Genomic DNA, 17,500 nt, shown 5'->3' with positions numbered 1-17,500 from the left:
GTTCTGCATCAGTGATTAACGAAACAAAATTTCATAAATTCAGATCGAAATATATTTCGAAAGATAAAATAAAATTCTATATTTCGCACGTTGGTGCAAATCTACACAAAACAGTTCATTTATATCGTAGTCTTCCAAAGCAGGCGCCCATTTTATAATGAAACCTTAAAACTCCACTCCTTTAGAAATACTTCAAGAAGATTAAGTATGCATATTGCATACAATTAGCATAAACTGAAAGTTCCATTTCCAGCTATGTATGTACCGGTGCTGATATATAATAAACATGTGTCTCGACTGGGTGGAATCAGACTCTCGTCAATTTTTGGACGTGTAGAGCTATAATTGATTTCACCCTAAAGCCTGTTCATTTGTCTAGATTTTGCTTTAAAAAAAATTTAAATATCCATCTCTAATACAAGTCGTGATATTTGCAAATGAAGGAGGTGGGTGTCATTTGGTTTCTGAGGAAAAACTGGTTAGAAAATGGTTGCCAAATATTAGTTATTTCCTTAGTTTGAGAGTCCGTGGAAACTGAAAATGTACATTTTTTTCCGTTAAACTCCTTTTTTTAAAGTAAAATCCACACAGAAATGTGTTCTTTAATGGGTTTGAAAGAAGACGAGTCAAAAATAAATTCAATAAAAATACACGAACCTGCAGGAAAATGCCAGTTTCTTCACTTTGATTATTTTGACTATCGCCGGGTTTTGTCAAGTTGCATAACACAATGTTTTAAAGTAACGACTGCTTTATATTACAGGTATCTTCCCAATATCTTATTACCAAAAATTACATGAGTTCTGCATTTGAAACCTTAACTAAAACAACAAGCGCTAGTTTAGAGATTCCTGCGTGCAGATAGCCACTTCATAATGGATGTCCAACGTATCATTTTTCTTTTCCGGCTTCATCGACGTAAGTCCTGCTCAAAGTTGTAATTCATGACGACACCTGGAAGGATGTTAATGAATAAAAACTAGCGGTGAAACCTGTTTCCCAGTATTACCAGGATATAGTGCATGCACATGTTTCCACCTCCGCCCACTCCACCTGATACCGACGCAAGATAAAAGCGTCTTTCGAGAATGACGTCACCCAATCGTGGACCCACTGAAAGCCCGGAAATGCGTGGTAATTCAATGAAGTTACGAATGGAGCTTTTTGTGAGTACTGTTACCTCCCTCCGTTGTTGGTGCTGTTGTTGTCATTATTGATGTTGTTGTTGTTGTTTCTGTTGTTGTTGTTGTTGTTGTTGTTGTTGTCATTTCTCCTTTTTTTCTTTCTCTAATTTCGTATCAGAATCATGCAATTGGTGCAGACTTCAATGCGACTTCCACATATTATATTGTTCCTGGGTTTTTTTCGACAGTTTTCTCAAAGTTTTGTACTTTAGCCACCGCGAGAATGACGCAACCTAGACAAAAAAAAAAGCAAATCGGTGGTTAAAAATTAAATTCGTCCAAGAATAAGCTGTGTGGGTGCTAAAGCGATTTAGAAATTAACAAAAGATTTATGTTGGTTTTGGGGGTTTTTTTGTATTTTTTTCTCTTGCCCAATCCTATCAAAATGACGCAACATGATTAGTATAACTGTGTGCACGTGGTGTGTTAGCTAAGTCTACAAAACGTCTGATAAAATTACGTTTGAATAGTGTATTGTTATTTTCTTTAGTTACCATTAATTATCCCCTAGAGACTAACTGAAATGTTACAGTAGGCCCAGGATAAACTTTAAGATAATCCTCTGAATTAAGAACGCAACAATTGTTATATACACTACCAGCTACGCAAATTTTAAGAGCAGTTGCATGCGCATTAATGTTGTTATGATGCTGATGACAGAGTAATAATAGGTTAATGATGTTACGTCGTTGGTGTGAATAACGAACATATTTCTTGGTTTAATATAAAATTTTGTTTCAAAACAACATCGCTTGAACTGATTAAAATAAAAAATAAAAATAGTTTTTTAGAATAGTCAGTTTTGGCGTTAATAATTGCCTCTATCTTCTTCTGCTCCTTTGAGTTACTAGAAGCAAACGACTGATAATCTATGATGTTTCTGAAAAAATAAAATATGAAACAAAATGAAACATTTGAAAATGTTAGTAAATCAAAATTCGAAGAATAAGATAGATAGATAGATAGATAGATAGATAGATAGATAGATAGATAGATAGATAGACAGATAGATAGATAGACAGATAGATAGATTGATGGATAATTTATTTGTTTTTTGATCAAACTTGTACTAAAGATAGCACAGCGCCCGAGTGCCAGTGACAGTATTACTATGTATGGAAAACACAAACGTTATTAAACGCTAAATTGAAATTGTCTAGTTTGAAGAAACCTTTCGTCGCAGAACAATACCAGCAAAGGGTTGGGCTCAAAACCAACAAACGGTTCGCGGTGAAACTGGTATATTTGGATGCTTCGCTCATGCATTCAACCAATACAATGCCAGAAATTACTGGATAATGTATGCCGGTGGAAAACATGATTATCAAAGAAATCTGCTATTTCAAATCTTTTGCAAAAATGTTAAAACGGTCCATGGTCATGATAATAATAATAACAATAGGATAATAAAAACAATAATGATAATAATAAAGATAATAATAATATAATAAAAGAAGAAGAAGAAGAAGGAGAAGGAGGAGAAGAAGAAGAAGAAGAAGAAGAAGAAGAAGAAGAAGAAGAAGAAGAAGAAGAAGAAGAAGAAGAAGAAGAAGAAGAAGAAGAAGAAGAAGAAGAAGAAGAAGAAGAAGAAGAAGAAGAAGAACGACAGTAAGCTCAAGCGCTTTATAATCTGTACTTTTACCCAAGCAGACCTGAAAGCATGCTAAACTATTATGAACTTCCTGTGAAGCATAATACAGTGCATGCTGCCATTTTAAGCACTACAGTTTGCACATCAGTTGTTCGCACAGCGTATGCCATCTCTTCTGACGTATGTTCGTTTGCACGTCAGAGCTGCTGCGGCTGTTCAGTAGGCTTTTATAACAATAAGAATAATTATGTGTGGGTGGCATCGTTGTGACATCTGGCGTTCGGAAGAAAAAAAAAACTTAAATCAAAGAAACCGGTTTTTGTTTCCGACCATTGCGCAATACTTTTCGAATTTCTTACTTTGGCCTAAATCTTTGTGTTAATCTGTCCACCAAAGTAGGCATTCGATGTTAGTTTTCCTGAATAGCCTTGACCAAGGGTGAGAAATGCATATATTATGTAAATTTGCAGTTTCTTAAAACAAGAAAACATTTGGAAAACACTAAACTGTCGAGCCATTTTCTCGCTAAGTTTACCCGTGAAACATGACATTTCTGCACCTTTCATCTGTGTATATCTCTACTTCTATTAAAGGTGGATGGGTAGTTTTTCACCAAAAAACGAGACAAATTTGTTAAAAAATCATTTTAAGATTATACCAATAACTCTAAATGCCCAAAAACTGACATGCTTCTTTTTCCACCGCGTGGTGACACGACATAATGAAAATGTGTGGTACTGTACAGTATGACGTCAAGCTCTTGTCAAAAATGTACTTCCTCTCATTCTTTGTGGCTGGTGAGCATCTCCTAAGAAATATCTATCGCCTTTGTCTGTACTCCTTCTTTGTGTATGTTAATGTCAGACTAGTAACACCTTTAACCTTCGGTGCTTATACAATAATGATCATGCTTTGCATTTATATAGCACTCTATCCCATACGTGTGCTAGCACTTAGTGCTTTACAGATATAACATGATCACTGAGCATAATACTTCATTCACATTATAAGATAAAACACTCCACATTAACAAGAAAAGCGGGTTCAACCACACAACAAGCGAACTTTCTCAACTAAACATTACTTATATAACATTACACGTAAGGACAGCGGTGAAAACAAAAGATATCAGCATTTACTAACACGTAAAAACTAATAATTCAATGAATAACAGGAGTGCGTGTGTGTGTGTGTATGTGTGTGTGTGTGTGTATGTGTGTGTGTGTGTGTGTGTGTGTGTGTGTGTGTGTGTGTGTGTATGTGTGTGTGTGTGTGTGTGTGTTGCAAGAAACATAAAGCTTTTACTAAAACATAAACTAAATCGTCAAGTCTCCTTTCATCTCCAATCGCTAAGAGTACTGGCAACAACAATATGATAATATATTAGAATTAGTAAACGATAGGCCTACAGCTCGTTCTGAGGACTAAGGGTAACGTTTGTTATATTTTGTTGTTCTAAAATGTTTTAAAAGAAAACAGCACCAAACAACCAAATAATAATAGTAATAAATAAAACCATTGTCTCATCAGTGAATTCGAAGTGTGACAAGACAAGGATGGGATAATCAGGGCATGGTGCAAAAAAGGTATGGGAATACCATGGTAAAAATATAATAATAATGGTCCTCGTCTTCTGAAAATGAATCCTTATGATTCCTTCCACTGCCACTAATATAACCCTGCCCTGTTCGAATACTTTAATCCAAGAATTTCTGTTTCTCGAAGCTATACTATCTCTTCTTCAAAATAATAAGTAGCTTTCAGTCTACACTATCCTTTGTCTCGTTTCTTACCCGAGCACAAGGTAATCTGAACCAAACAGGTGAAGTATTTTCTATAAAAAATACTCAAGTACCATTAGAACAGCAATTTGATGGTTCTCTCTCTCTCCCTCTCTCTCTCTCTCTCTCTCTCTCTCTCTCTCTCTCTCTCTCTCTCTCTCCCTCCCTCTCTCTCTCTCTCTCTCTCTCTCTCTCTCTCTCTCTCTATCTATCTATCTATCTATCATCTCTCATTCTCTCTGTCTGTCTCTCCCTCTCTCTCTATCTCTCTCTCTCTCTCTCACACACACACACACACACACACACACACACACACACACACACAGATATATATACACAAACGCACGCACGCACAAACACCAACACTCTGTTGCACAAATCCAGGAGTGCTATAACGATAGCCGTTCAGTATCACATCAACAACAACAACAACAACAACAACAACAACAACAACAACAACAACAACAACAACAACAACAACAACAACTACAACAACAACTACAACAACAGCTACAACAACAACAACTATAACAACAACTACAACAACAACTACAACAACAGCTACAACAACAACAACAGCAACAACACAAAGAACAGTGTAAGGAAAAAATCCCTGAAACAACAACAATACATTTTAAAAACCACAAGCAAACTGAAAAAAGAAAAGCAGACAAATCTGCCTGTTCTGTTCATCCCTTTTCCACACCGCTGGGAGTGAAAACGGCAGACATGAAAAACAACAGATCAATGGGCAGAAAGTAGCAAGACCTACCCACAGCGCACTTAAACAACCTTCGTGCATCCCAGACACTAAGAGTATCGATTAGGAAATGTGTCACGACGCAGCTGATCCAGGCGGTCGTCAATTTTTGGCCATAGGGAGTTATTAGTATCTGCTTAAAACGTGTTCACATTGTGTCTTTCTCTTTGTGAAAAAGTGCCGATCTATCTTGAACAAAAGTCGAGATGTATGCAATTAAAGTGGGTAGGGGCCACCAAGAATTAAAGGTTAACAGAGAAAGATATGGCGGTCAAAGTTTACTGACTTTAAAAAAAGCTTGAGCGTCCTTGAAAAAAACTGCAAATTTACTTTTGTTCGGTACATTTTCAACAGGAAATTTTTTCTGAGGAAAGTACACTCACAAAATATGTGTTTTTTGGTGGCATTAAAGATACTGACCCAAAACAAATAAGTATGGATAAAATTTGCTCCCTGGACGAAACAATGTTCATTTCTTAGATTTCATTCACTATCATAACGAGCGCCTGATTTCACCACGACACTATACAATACGTTTGGCGTTGATTGTGTCTCCCCCTGACAGCTCTTCCAAGTGCTAGGGTATGTCGCGTAATGGTGTTGGTGGTATGGCGGTTAGGCTATTTCGCTGTCTACAACCGGGTACTCATTCCCATTTGGTTGAAATGAGGAAAATCCATATTTATAGTGCCTCTTTCCCAAGGACACAACATTAGACCCTTGACGAAATTCAAACTTTCCTCTTGAAAGCCCGACAGCCTAACTACTAGAATACCAACGCCACTAGTTACAAACGAACGCAGTTCATCTCCTGATTCATCAAAAGACTGGCGTAATAAATGAGGATCAACTGGCCCTCAAGGGTTGTTGTTAAATATTCTCTTAAATTTCCGTATCGGGGCGGGAAGAGGTAGATTTAATGCTATTCGGAGCGAATGACCCATAACTTTAGTCATTTTGACTACGTTTATCTGAAGTTTTAGCTACAGTGGTTATAGTAAGAGTTTTACGACAGTTGCAGCAATTGTCTCTTATAAATGTCTACCCATGAAGGCTATCTCGGCCGAATTTTACCATATTTCTCACTTATGACAAGCATGGTAAGGAGTCTTAAAATCTACAATCAAATTTGAGAAAAAAAAGTTTCGTTTCCATGGATAAGGCGGCTTTATTGGATTTTGTTGACACGTCCTGCGTAATGTATACCGCACTAATCGTTCGGGAACATTGATTGATTTTTTGCTAGCATTGTAGCAAACATTAAATCTGAAAATCTGACTGTCGATTTTTTCCTGAACGAATTAAAACTTCTTTTATGAATTTTTTCTTGAGGTAGTAGTCAAGTTTGCACAAATACGTGAACATTCACTCTCCAAACACCACCAACAGAAATCTATTCCAAAACTTCAACAGACACATTTTTAGTATTACATCTTCTCTTCTTTCAGTGAAAATTTCCTGAAGATTGGATGAACGATGGTGGAGTTATTCAAAAAAGTATAGAAAAAAAATCGCGTTTTGAGAAAACGTCCGATAAAGAAAAATAAAATGTTGACTTTATGAGGAAATGGCGGTCACAAACATGCCCGGTAAGAGAAAAAAAGGCTTTTGGGGGTTCTTATGCGATGCAATAGTTCTAGGAAAGACTGGGGAAGCTAAAAATGCCTGCAACTCAAATTCCACAATTTTGAGCCAAATCGGGACTTTTGGGGTGTAGCCCCCCCCCCCCCCCCCCACCCCACCCCCCTTTAAAATTACATGTAATATACAAAGAATAGATGGAGGAGAGAGTATGGCAACAGCAGGTGTTTGATAGAAAGAAAAGAAACGAACCACACTAAAGTGTCCGCCAATCACCCCGGCATTAATAATTGTCACGACAAGAAAAGAGCGTAACAGAACTCTGTAAATGATACAGGAATTGAATAAAGCATGGAAGTATAACAAGATGAAATACATTTCGCCTGATTGGTTCTGTAATATAATGTTATTGATAATCGATACTCTTTTTGAAGAGTGGGGGAAATAGCCGGGAGCAGAATTTCTTATTGAGAATCATAAGTCTGTGTACCTATTTCTTTGAGTGCGATTGAGTATGGTCCAGAGAGTTTATTCATGTCTATGCTGAAAAAAATAATATATGAAGTACTCTCTTTTTATCTTCCCTCAATACCAGGTAAGGTCTTCAACAGAATCATTCGGGAGAGAGTAAAGTCTGCAACGGATGAACAAGCTGGATTTCTTAAAAAATCGGTCAAGAAATGCCACTCCGAGGATCATAGTCCCAGGATTGGAATTTCCAGTTGATCGTCAACTTTCTTGACTATGAGAAAACATTTGACAGTACAGATCGAGCAACATTGAGGAAAATACTGTGACATCTCGGAATCACACACACACACACACACACACACACGCACGCACACACACACACACACACACACACACACACACACACACTCACACACATTGTTCAGGCGCTTGTGTTGGGACGGTGTTTGCATTGGTAGGAAATTTGGGAATTTGCAAGGGTGGCGGCCGAAACCTACTCTTATATATTTTGGACCATCAAGGGATCTTTAACGTGCGTAAATTGCACACTGGACATCCAAGATTTTTCGTCCTTGTCCGAGAAGGCTAGGTGTAGGTATTTCCTACCAGAAGACCAGGGGTGTGGCTGAACAACAGCAGTAAGAAGGAGCCAAGGAGTAGCAGTAGAAATGCTACAGAAAGAGTCAGGAGCTCAGTGGAGGGTGCAAAGGAGGTGAGGGAGGGGGGGAAGAAAGTGGAGACGAAAGCAGACGACAGAATATAGCAAGAGAGAAGGAAAGAAGGTGAAAAGAGACAATTTTATAGAAAAAATATGTCGGTCGCTACCCGGATTCGAGCCCGGGACCTTTGGATGAGAGGCGAACAACTTAACCTCTAGACCGCGAGAGCCCCCCTGTGCTTGATCTGTGATTCCATTTGTGTTGCAACTCGGTGTAATCAGGCGTTCGTTAATTTTTTAGCATATTAAAGAGATATAATTCGTATTATTTTGGGGCTTGTTTATTTGTCTTGCATTTGGCGACCTATCTTGACTAGAAGTTGAGATATTTGCAATTAATTGAAAGAGCTGGGGATTGCCTCGTATGAGGAGTAAAATTAGTGAGAAAATGGCTGCAAAAGTTTGGTTACTTCCAAAGCTTGAGTGCCGTTAAAAACTTATTATTAACATTTTTTCTTCCTATAATCATTTTTTTCTGTAACTTCTACACAGAAATGTATTGACAGAATAGGTTTTGAGGCAAAATTTGAAAATTTGAAAACATATTGACCAACACGCAGAAAAATGACTGTTTCTTTTATTTCATTATTTCGATGAGCGCCTGATTCCACCATGCTGCCTCACATTTTTTTAATGAACAATAATTAAGGATTAAAAAGGAAGTTCCTCCCATGGCCTCTGATACTAACCTGTCTGTAGTATCTCCATGCTTCCTTAACACAGCACGAGCTCATCGCGAGTCGTTTTCGTTTCCTCTCTTCTTTTTCTTCGGGGGTAAAAAGCACATCCTCCTCAAAAACCAGTTTTTCTTTCGACTCTTGGCTTGAAGTGTCTCCGGTACTGCTACTGCTGATGCTGATGCTTGGCTTTTCTGCTTCAGAGTTTTCCGTTGACATTCTGGGGTTTTGTCTAGAAGTTTGCTATCAGGCAATGTGCAGCTTTATGATGAGCTTAAGTTTAGATCTAGATCTAGATCTTATAGCTTAGAGAGTGTGCAATAAGACACACCTTGTTCCACAATATTGATCGCAAAGGCTTGAACTGTATTTGACAGGAAGAGCCCTGATGAGACTTAAATTATCACTGAAAAAGGCTGTAAGAAGAGCATGTTTTTTGGCACCAAACTCTTGAATCTGTATCAAGCGTAATATTGTAAATCTACTTCCGTGTAATTGAAGGATATTGTGGTGCAGCAAAATAAAATACTTACGTAGTCTAAACAGCCGTATGCACTGCTCACCGTCGAACGCTCCGTATCCCGGACTCTAGCATGGAGATCATCAGGAGAGAATGCGTCGCTGTTTCGGGCTCTTCCTCTCTACAGCTTTTCTGACGCACCGAGCCCCCTCACCGATGTGAGGTCTCCATGTTAGTTCGACTGTTTTCCTCTGCTGCCAACTTTAGGATTCATTCCAGCTTGAGTCCTCTCGCTTCAACCAGATCCAATGACTGGCTTTCTCTGCTGTCTCCTGAAGGGAGTTTGTGAGTTCGTTGCTTTTCTTTGCGGTAAGTCCTGCCACTCTCATCCACTTACGGGCGCTTGTTGCTACAAAACCTCTGCATCCTACCTCTACCGGAAAATGGGTTGCCTTCCATCCTGCCTCCTCGCATTGTTCGACGAGTGCCTCGTAACGGTTTTCTTTCCGCTCATGAGCGGCATAGATATTGTCCTCGTGGGGCACCGTGAGCTCTACCAAGTGTACCTCTTTGTCTTTTTCCTCCCATAACACAATGTCTGGCTTTTTCGTAGTTGGAATGGGGAAGAATCTCTCAAAGCCTTTTAAGTCAGCAGCTACCTCCCATGTGCCTCCGCTCTGGTCTTTCATGGCTTCGTTCGCTTTCTTTCTTTTGGCAACCTTGCTTCCTTGCGGAACGAACGCAATCTTGGTGGGTCCATGCTTCTGTATCTTGGGGGCATATTTTCCTTCTTCCACCTGTTGTGTCGCCATTTTCGTGAGCACTTTCAACACCTCGTTGTGTCTCCAGGTATATCTGTTAAGAGCTAGGTTGCAGTTTGACAAAATATGCTTCATGGTTCCTAGCTTACCGCATCTACACTTGTTGTCCTCCCGTACCTTCCATCTGACAAGGTTCACCGGTGAAGGCAGAACATCATACGTAGACCGGAGAAGAAAGCTCAGCCTTGATGTATTCCACTTCCAGATGTCACTCCACCCGACTTTTCTTTCCACTACATGCTCTTCCCATCTGGTCATTTGTCCTTGCTGGCTACACTGGATGAGACGAATTTCTCGCCTCTCTGCCTCCATCTTTTGCATATGTCTTGTTGCAGCTTTTCTTCTGTCTCGCTGAGACATTTTCCTGAAAGGTCTAAAGTCGCCATTACCTAGCCCTAATCTGTCAGGTTGCGCTGGACCGACAATGTCCCCATGCTCCAATGCAGAGATGATCTCGTTAGCTGCAACATCTGCCTTCCACTTTCTGGCTGTTTTGACATCTGGAGGTTTTCCACTGATTTCCTTATCCCTTGATTCTCTCAACATCAAAACGGTTCTAATCTTGCCTGCTTTGTAGATCTCCACAATTGACGTGAGAGGTAGTTGAAGCGCACCTCTATGTCTGTACAGGGATGACGTGTTAATGGTACGGGGTAGCCCCAGCCACTTCCTGATGTAGCTGTTACACTTTCTTTCGATCATCTCAACTCTTGACAAAGCAACTTCATACATTGTCAGTGGCCACGCCAATCGAGGGTAGAGGGCAAACTGTAGACACCATATCTTGTGCTTTCCTGGAAGCTTTGTCTGGTCAATTGCTTTCAGCCCATTTTCAGCCTGCTTCATGATTTCCACGCCTTGACTCCTATCAGACAGAGTTCCTGAGTACCACCGACCCAAACTTTTCACGGGTTGTTCTTTTACTGTGGGCATTTGCTCCCCTGCAATTGTGAACTTCAGTTGCTTCTGTTTTCCTTTGTTAATAGTCAGGCTTCTAGACTTTTTAGCTTTAAACTTCATCCTCGCCCAGGTGATAAGCTTATCGAGCCGATTCAACACACTTTGCATTGTGTCTCCATCTCTTGTCAGTAGGGTCACATCATCCATAAAGGCTTTCTTTGGTGATCTCACCTTTGCTTCTTCTTCACAGCATTCTGCAGATCTCAGTAGCATCTCCATTACCAGGATGAACCAGATGACCGATATAGAGCAGCCAGCTGCAATCCCAATCTCTAGTCGGTGCCATTCCGTTGTGAAATTTGCGGTTGAGAATCGCATCTGGAAGTTACTGTAGTATTCTCTCATAATGTTTTGCACCTCTTGTGGGACGTAGAAAAAATCCATTGCCTTCATCAGCAATTTATGGGGAACAGACCCGTAGGCATTCGCCAGATCCAACCACACTACGTTTAAACTTTCCTTGTTTTTCTTGGCCTCTTGGATTGTGTCCCAAATGGTGAAAGCATGCTCGATGCAGCCTGGGATCCCTGGTACCCCGGCTTTCTGTACCGTTTCATCCACATAGCCGTTACTTTGCAAATATGCTACAGTCCTCTTTGCAAGTATTCCCATAAAGATCTTGCACGTCACGTTGATGATTGAAATAGGTCTGAACTGTCCTATCTCCTTTGCATTCTGTTCTTTGGGTAGATACACGCCCTCCGCTCTGCACCAATCTTTGACGATTTCTTTGTCTTTCCAAAGGCCTCTTAGCATCTCAAAGAGGGTGTGTCTCAGCGTGTCGCAATACTTGAACACCTTATAAGACACGCCATCTCCTCCAGGTGCACTTTTTGCTCTTGCTTTTTTTACGAACTCATCTACTTCTTTCTCTCTAATTTGTCCCAGGTAATATTTGACGACGGGGGCAGCTGGACGCTTCAGGCCTCTCATATAAGGAAGCGGTTCTTCTCTTCTTGAATCGCTGTACGTCTGCTTAACATAAGCATCGAGTTCCTCTTTCGTACATTCCAATTTACCACTCCGTGCCTCTGTGAACAGTTTTTTGGCTGCTTCATAAGGATTCTTCAGAAATTGTTCACGTTCCCTTTTTCTCTCTTTTCTCCTGGTACACCTTCTTTCGTGCCTCTGTAGGTCTCTGCTCTTTTTCTTAAGATCTTCAAACAAGATTCTTAGGCCTTCTATCTCTTCTGGTGGTGCGTACTTTTTCTGCTTTTGCAAGTCTCGTTTCTGTTTTCTTAGCTGTGCAAGTACTCTCTGCCTTCTACTCAATCCACTTTTCTTCTCCGTCTTTTTCTTTCCTTCACAAATACCAAACTCTTTTATTGCCGAGTCATAGATAATGGTCGCAAACGCACTCAATATTTCTTTAGCATCCCCTCTGTTAGAACTCTTTTTGACTTCTTTCAATTTCTTCTGGACTTCTTCTTCTAACGTCTTGTATTTTGCCTTCTCGTTAGCAGCAGGCCACAGTATTTTGGGTTTCCGTAACCCTGGTTCCGTTTGCTGTTCCATCTCTTGCTGAGACAGGGTGAAAGGAGAGTCGACTGAAGCACTAATCGCTCCGCTGTGGTTTTCATCCTGGGTTGATTTGCTTCGCGTCTTACAATCTGACGATCTGCACTGTCTTCTCTTCTTTAAACAGACTTTTCCCTGGTGCACTCTCAGCCCTCGCCAGGTATCGAACTTTCTGTAGCACTGCTCGCACATAAAGCTGTTCTCTTGATTCTCTTTCTTCATTGTCCTTTTAACGCTTAGGTCATTGTCCATTGAATCCGTCCTTGTGGATCCATCCTCTACTCCCCCCTCTCGGGGGGTACTTATTTTATAAGTAAAATTTCATAGCGTGTGAAACTGTCTTCTTTTTTTTTTCTTTTTTTTTTCTTCTTTTTCCCCCCTCTTGTATGTTAGCCGTCGTGTCGAGATCATAGAGTATAGTGTACATCTATGGTCGAGATGCAGTTTTCTATAGTAGGCCAACTCAGCAGCTCTTTCAATTTTCACGTTGTAGTTTCTCGGAGTCCCCAGACTCCCTTAACCCGTGTTTTGTTTTGTTGTCGTACTCTTACTTTGTATACAGAGTAGTTGGTGGTATAGACTCCTGGGGCTCGTTCACTGGGTAATGTTTTTATTCGTAACAGGTTGTCATACCATTAAAATTGTGTTCTTCGTTTTTCTATGAAATGCAGATGGGACTCAGTGACAAAAGAAGACTCTTACACTTTCATTGTTCTGCTTGTCTCTCTGTCTGATCTCTAGGGTTTTGCAGAAACATTTCATCGTGGTGAATTCAGGTTCTCGTTAAACTAATACAATTGAAGAAATCGGCATTTTTTAGTCAGTTTGGTACCTTTTTCTCTAATCTTTGCTTTTTTACCTCAACACCTTCTATGAAAATTCAAAAACATTTTGATGAGTGGATTTTAGGGGAAACTGTTGATTAAAGCACGAAAAATGTAAATTTGCTGTTTCCGAGGACACTTTTGAACTAGGGAAGTCACCAAACTTTGGGGGCAATTTTCTCGCTAATTTTACTTCTGAAACCAGGCGATCTGACCTCCTTCAATGGCTCGACTTTTATTCAAGATAAATTTCTATTTTTAAAATCAAATACAAGGCAAAATAACAACCTATAAGATGATACCATACACCCAAAATTAGACAGTGTCGCGATACTTATTTTCATTCCGAATTCAGCAATCTTGATTAAATGGAATTTACATGATAACCAGTTCTGTCATTAATATGTAGCATGATGCTAGTAGAAGCACTGAAGTAATCTCTTTATGCCCACAGAGATGTTTGCCGGACATAAAACTGAGAAACTGAAACCCACAGTACTTGATAGATGGGTTTGGAATATCGTCGCTACTTACTTCATTACTTGCTTTACAGAATAAACGTTGGAGAACAGATATCACTGCAGGTGGCACAATGAACAATGCCATAGCTGCGCCTCCCTCCTCTTTTGGAATCCATGAAAGGGTCAACTTGAATATAAAGAGTCGCCTCTGCATTTTGTGGATATATTATTTCAAGATACCGTTGTCGGCTCTATCTGCAATGCACTTCTGTACATAGTGATCGCCTTTTTATTCTAAAATAAAAAGTGTGCTCTAAGAAAAGTACACATAGAAATTGAGCTATCACCATAACTTTCTTATGAAAGGCAATTAAAAGAAAATACATTTGTGAAAGAAATGTTATGGTAATAAGTCCATTTATGAAAGTAGAGGCTGCACAATGATTTGTTCGATTTCGTTTGTTTGTTTGAAATCCTGTGCATGTGTGTGCGTGTGCGTAAGAGTGTGTATGTGTGCACGCAGGCGTGTGTGTGTGTGTTTGTATGTGTGTGTGGTGGGGGAGAGAGAGAGAGAGAGAGAGAGAGAGTGATAGAGAGAGAGAGAGAGAGAGAGAGAGAGAGAGAGAGAGAGAGAGTGAGAGAGAGTGAGAGACAGACAGGCAGACATTTGAGAGAACAAGAAAAAAATAATAGTGGAGGAGATTAAGTATCACAGGTTGGTTTGACAACGGTCAACAGTGGCAACAGGTCGTTTCTCAGATTGTGAGTATATTATTATGTCGCCAACCGAGCTAAATTCAAAATTTCCTACCAACTGAAAATATTAGGTGTGTCCCGCGTGCTCATATGACCTTATGCAGTTGCGAGCACCGTAAAACTCATACCACAAAAAGTAGCTTTATCGTTGTAAAATGTTACTGTTATTTTTGGACAATATGTGCTTCACACTTGGTTTTGGATTGTTTTTTTCTTTTTTTCGAGGGGGAGGGAGGTGGAGGGTGAGGGGCGGGTGGGTGTGAACGGTAAAATGTGAGAAGTAGTAGAAATTGTACTGGGATTAACCCTGTCCGTACGCTCTGTGGTCATTTTTTACCCCCCGGGATTGTATTCCTCACATTTAAGAATACTTCTACTTCTAGTACAAAGATCTCTTTGAAATTTTCAGTATTTCTCAAAAAAATCATTTTGACAGACTGCTATGCAAAGCGTACGATTCGGATTAAGTGGTGGCGCAGAGTTCCCCATGTCGTTTGGATACGATAGTAAAACACGACGTTCGGATAGGATTAAACAAGTACGAAGTGTACACTCGTGGCGAAGTTACACTTTCCCAGAATTTTTTCCTATGAATCTTCTAAATAATTATTATAATTATCGATGCACTTTTCCCCAATAGATACGAAAAAAAGGTGGAAAAAAGAAAAATCTGACATCATGTTCTTAACTGACAGTTTGAACTAAATTGCCCACAAATATTTTTGAGTTATAACGTAGTGATCTAATCCAACAGTTTTGCCGGCTCTGATTGAAGCACGGATGGAATAATTGCTTCTGTGATCCTGAAAAGACGCCGCCTTTACAGGATAGCGGTCGTGGCATAGAGGTTACTTTTTTTAACACTGCTGGGCATTGAAAGAACGTTGTAGTTTTATGCAGTTCTGAATTTTGCAAGAACGAAGTAGCGTGCCTCTGCTCTGTGCATCACGCTTTCGGGCATAATTCAGTTAAATGAAAGTGGAAACCGCAGATTTGAATTAAGATGGAAACAACATTGCATTCTTTTAGAAACCCTGACACGTACTTTCAGTTCACCGGCCTTTAGCAGGTCACGATTTGTTCACATGACCCTGCCAACACATTGAAAGTGCACTATGAGTACAATTATGTTTTTTTTAAAGTAAAAAAAGACACTCTCGTGAGTTCAAAACTTCGCGGCTCATTTTATTCTCAAATATTATCTTCTCAACTCTAGAACATACACCCTCCAACCTTTGGACAATGATTTATATCATTTTGTCTTAATTAAAAAATGAATGTTTTAAACCACATGTGGGTTGTATTCTAAAAAGTTCTTTAATAAATTCTAATTTAAAAGATCTCAGCCGGTGGTTTCTACGTAATATAGTTGAAACGGCATGAATCCTACTAGCTGAAACTATAGCACTTTTAAAACGCTAATCCCTCCTACTTCTTCTAATCGCTACTGTATGCTTATGGAACGTATGGTTCGATTAATGGGGCAAAAAAACAGTATTTTTATTCCACTTCAGCAACCATGGATGACTACATTTTACTATTGTTCAAACCAAACCACACTGGCTCCAGCGTTACTGAATAAAAGTGGCTTACACTTTTTCCACTCCTTTTACACGTAAATAATAACGTGCTTACATATTGAAAATCGTTAGAGACAATCAATTAAGACTGTTTGAAGAATAGCAAATTGATACCGGTATCCAATAAAACAAAGAATAACGGCATCAAGCCAAGTCACCTTCTTTTCGCAATATTCTACTACGATTCTTCCTCACAATCATGTTGCCTCTCATCAGACTAGTTATAAAGTATTGGTGGAAATTCTTTACAATATCACTTGTCATTTGCCAGGAGATTGTATTTAAATGTGGGCTAAAGTTTTATCACTAGAAAAGGATCATTAGTGGGCTGTGACGAAGGTCACCTACGTAAGCAAAATGTGAGTGAAAAGCGAGAAATGCTGTGAAAATATTTATTTTCCGTGCGACGGAGATTCGTAGTGTTCTATTTACAATTTATGTTGAGGAAAACTATAAATAAATGAAGACAAACTGCTACAAATTGCTGTGCAAAGTATAGGGTGACATTAGGTACCACAAACCCCCGCCTCTGCGCAGTTGAAAGCGTGTAGGAAGCTCGAAATTTGGTCATTTTTAATCAACCATAACTCTTCTAATTTGACACCAATCTTCACCCCGTTTCGAACTAAGTCAGTTCAACTATTGTTTTTAGCTAAAATCAAACTATTGAGGACGGCACGGAACGAGATATTGTATAGTAAGCTATCTAAAAGGGTCATCGAAATGCACGGGAATGCGTTTTTCGCGTCATTTTTCATGCCGGCCGCGGCGACAAAAATTTAGGGTGCCTCATAAAAAGCCTTCACGCTACGCGCCTATAACTGCTATCGTCATGAAACAAAAAGTGCACGAACGAGCTTTGAATCAGCTTTCACCCGGTACCAAGCCCTTGTTGCTAAAGTTAATTGTTGACCCAGAAATATCGGGAGTATTGGAACCTATTTTTAGAATGGAAATCTCCAAGTCTGACAAATGATTGGTAGAAAGAACCCTGGTCTACTCAAAAGTAGAACATGTCAAGGGAATCGTGTGCAAAAATGACTACGATTGGTCTGGCATCCGTTTAGCGCCGCTTGTTTTTGTAAACACACATGCTGGTCCCATCTCTGGCGACGCGCTTGATTCAGCAATGGCGAAGAATTTTTTACGTGCACTACTACCTATTTTCGATTACGCTCTATTCACGTACATAAGTACATATTAAGGGCTGCATTGTGCTTCCAATCATGGATAGGGATATTCAGGAGATGTGCGGTAAGTTGATTTTGTTAATTAGATTGTTATAGTGTTACATAGTTCTTCATAAAGTCATCAACCTTTGCCTGACCTAGATCTAGCTAGGGCTTGAAGCCGAGAT

General features: G+C 39.6%; 2 protein-coding genes across 2 annotated transcripts in view; both read right to left on the bottom strand.

Annotated features, from left to right (window-relative positions):
* LOC106014185 overlaps positions 1–8,972 on the bottom strand; it is a gene marked incomplete at its 5' end in the record, with an annotated part of 43,671 nt that extends 34,699 nt beyond the window's left edge. The window contains 1 exon segment of the mRNA XM_013091308.1: positions 8,776–8,972. Coding sequence (XP_012946762.1) covers positions 8,776–8,972 — 197 coding nt within the window.
* A 90-nt stretch (positions 8,973–9,062) lies between these two features.
* LOC106014181 lies at positions 9,063–12,744 on the bottom strand. Its single transcript, XM_013091298.1, has 2 exons — positions 10,611–12,744; positions 9,063–9,127 (listed from the first exon to the last, which is right to left on the bottom strand). Exons 1-2 carry the CDS (start codon positions 12,742–12,744, stop codon positions 9,063–9,065), a joined length of 2,199 nt encoding a protein of 732 aa, XP_012946752.1.
* Between the last annotated feature and the right edge of the window lie 4,756 nt (positions 12,745–17,500).

Source organism: Aplysia californica, unplaced genomic scaffold (assembly GCF_000002075.1).
Source record: "Aplysia californica isolate F4 #8 unplaced genomic scaffold, AplCal3.0 scaffold00032, whole genome shotgun sequence".
NCBI lineage: Eukaryota > Metazoa > Mollusca > Gastropoda > Aplysiida > Aplysiidae > Aplysia > Aplysia californica.
The sequence above is the reverse complement of the archived record's forward strand: the minus strand, read 5'-3'. Positions and strand labels throughout refer to the sequence as shown.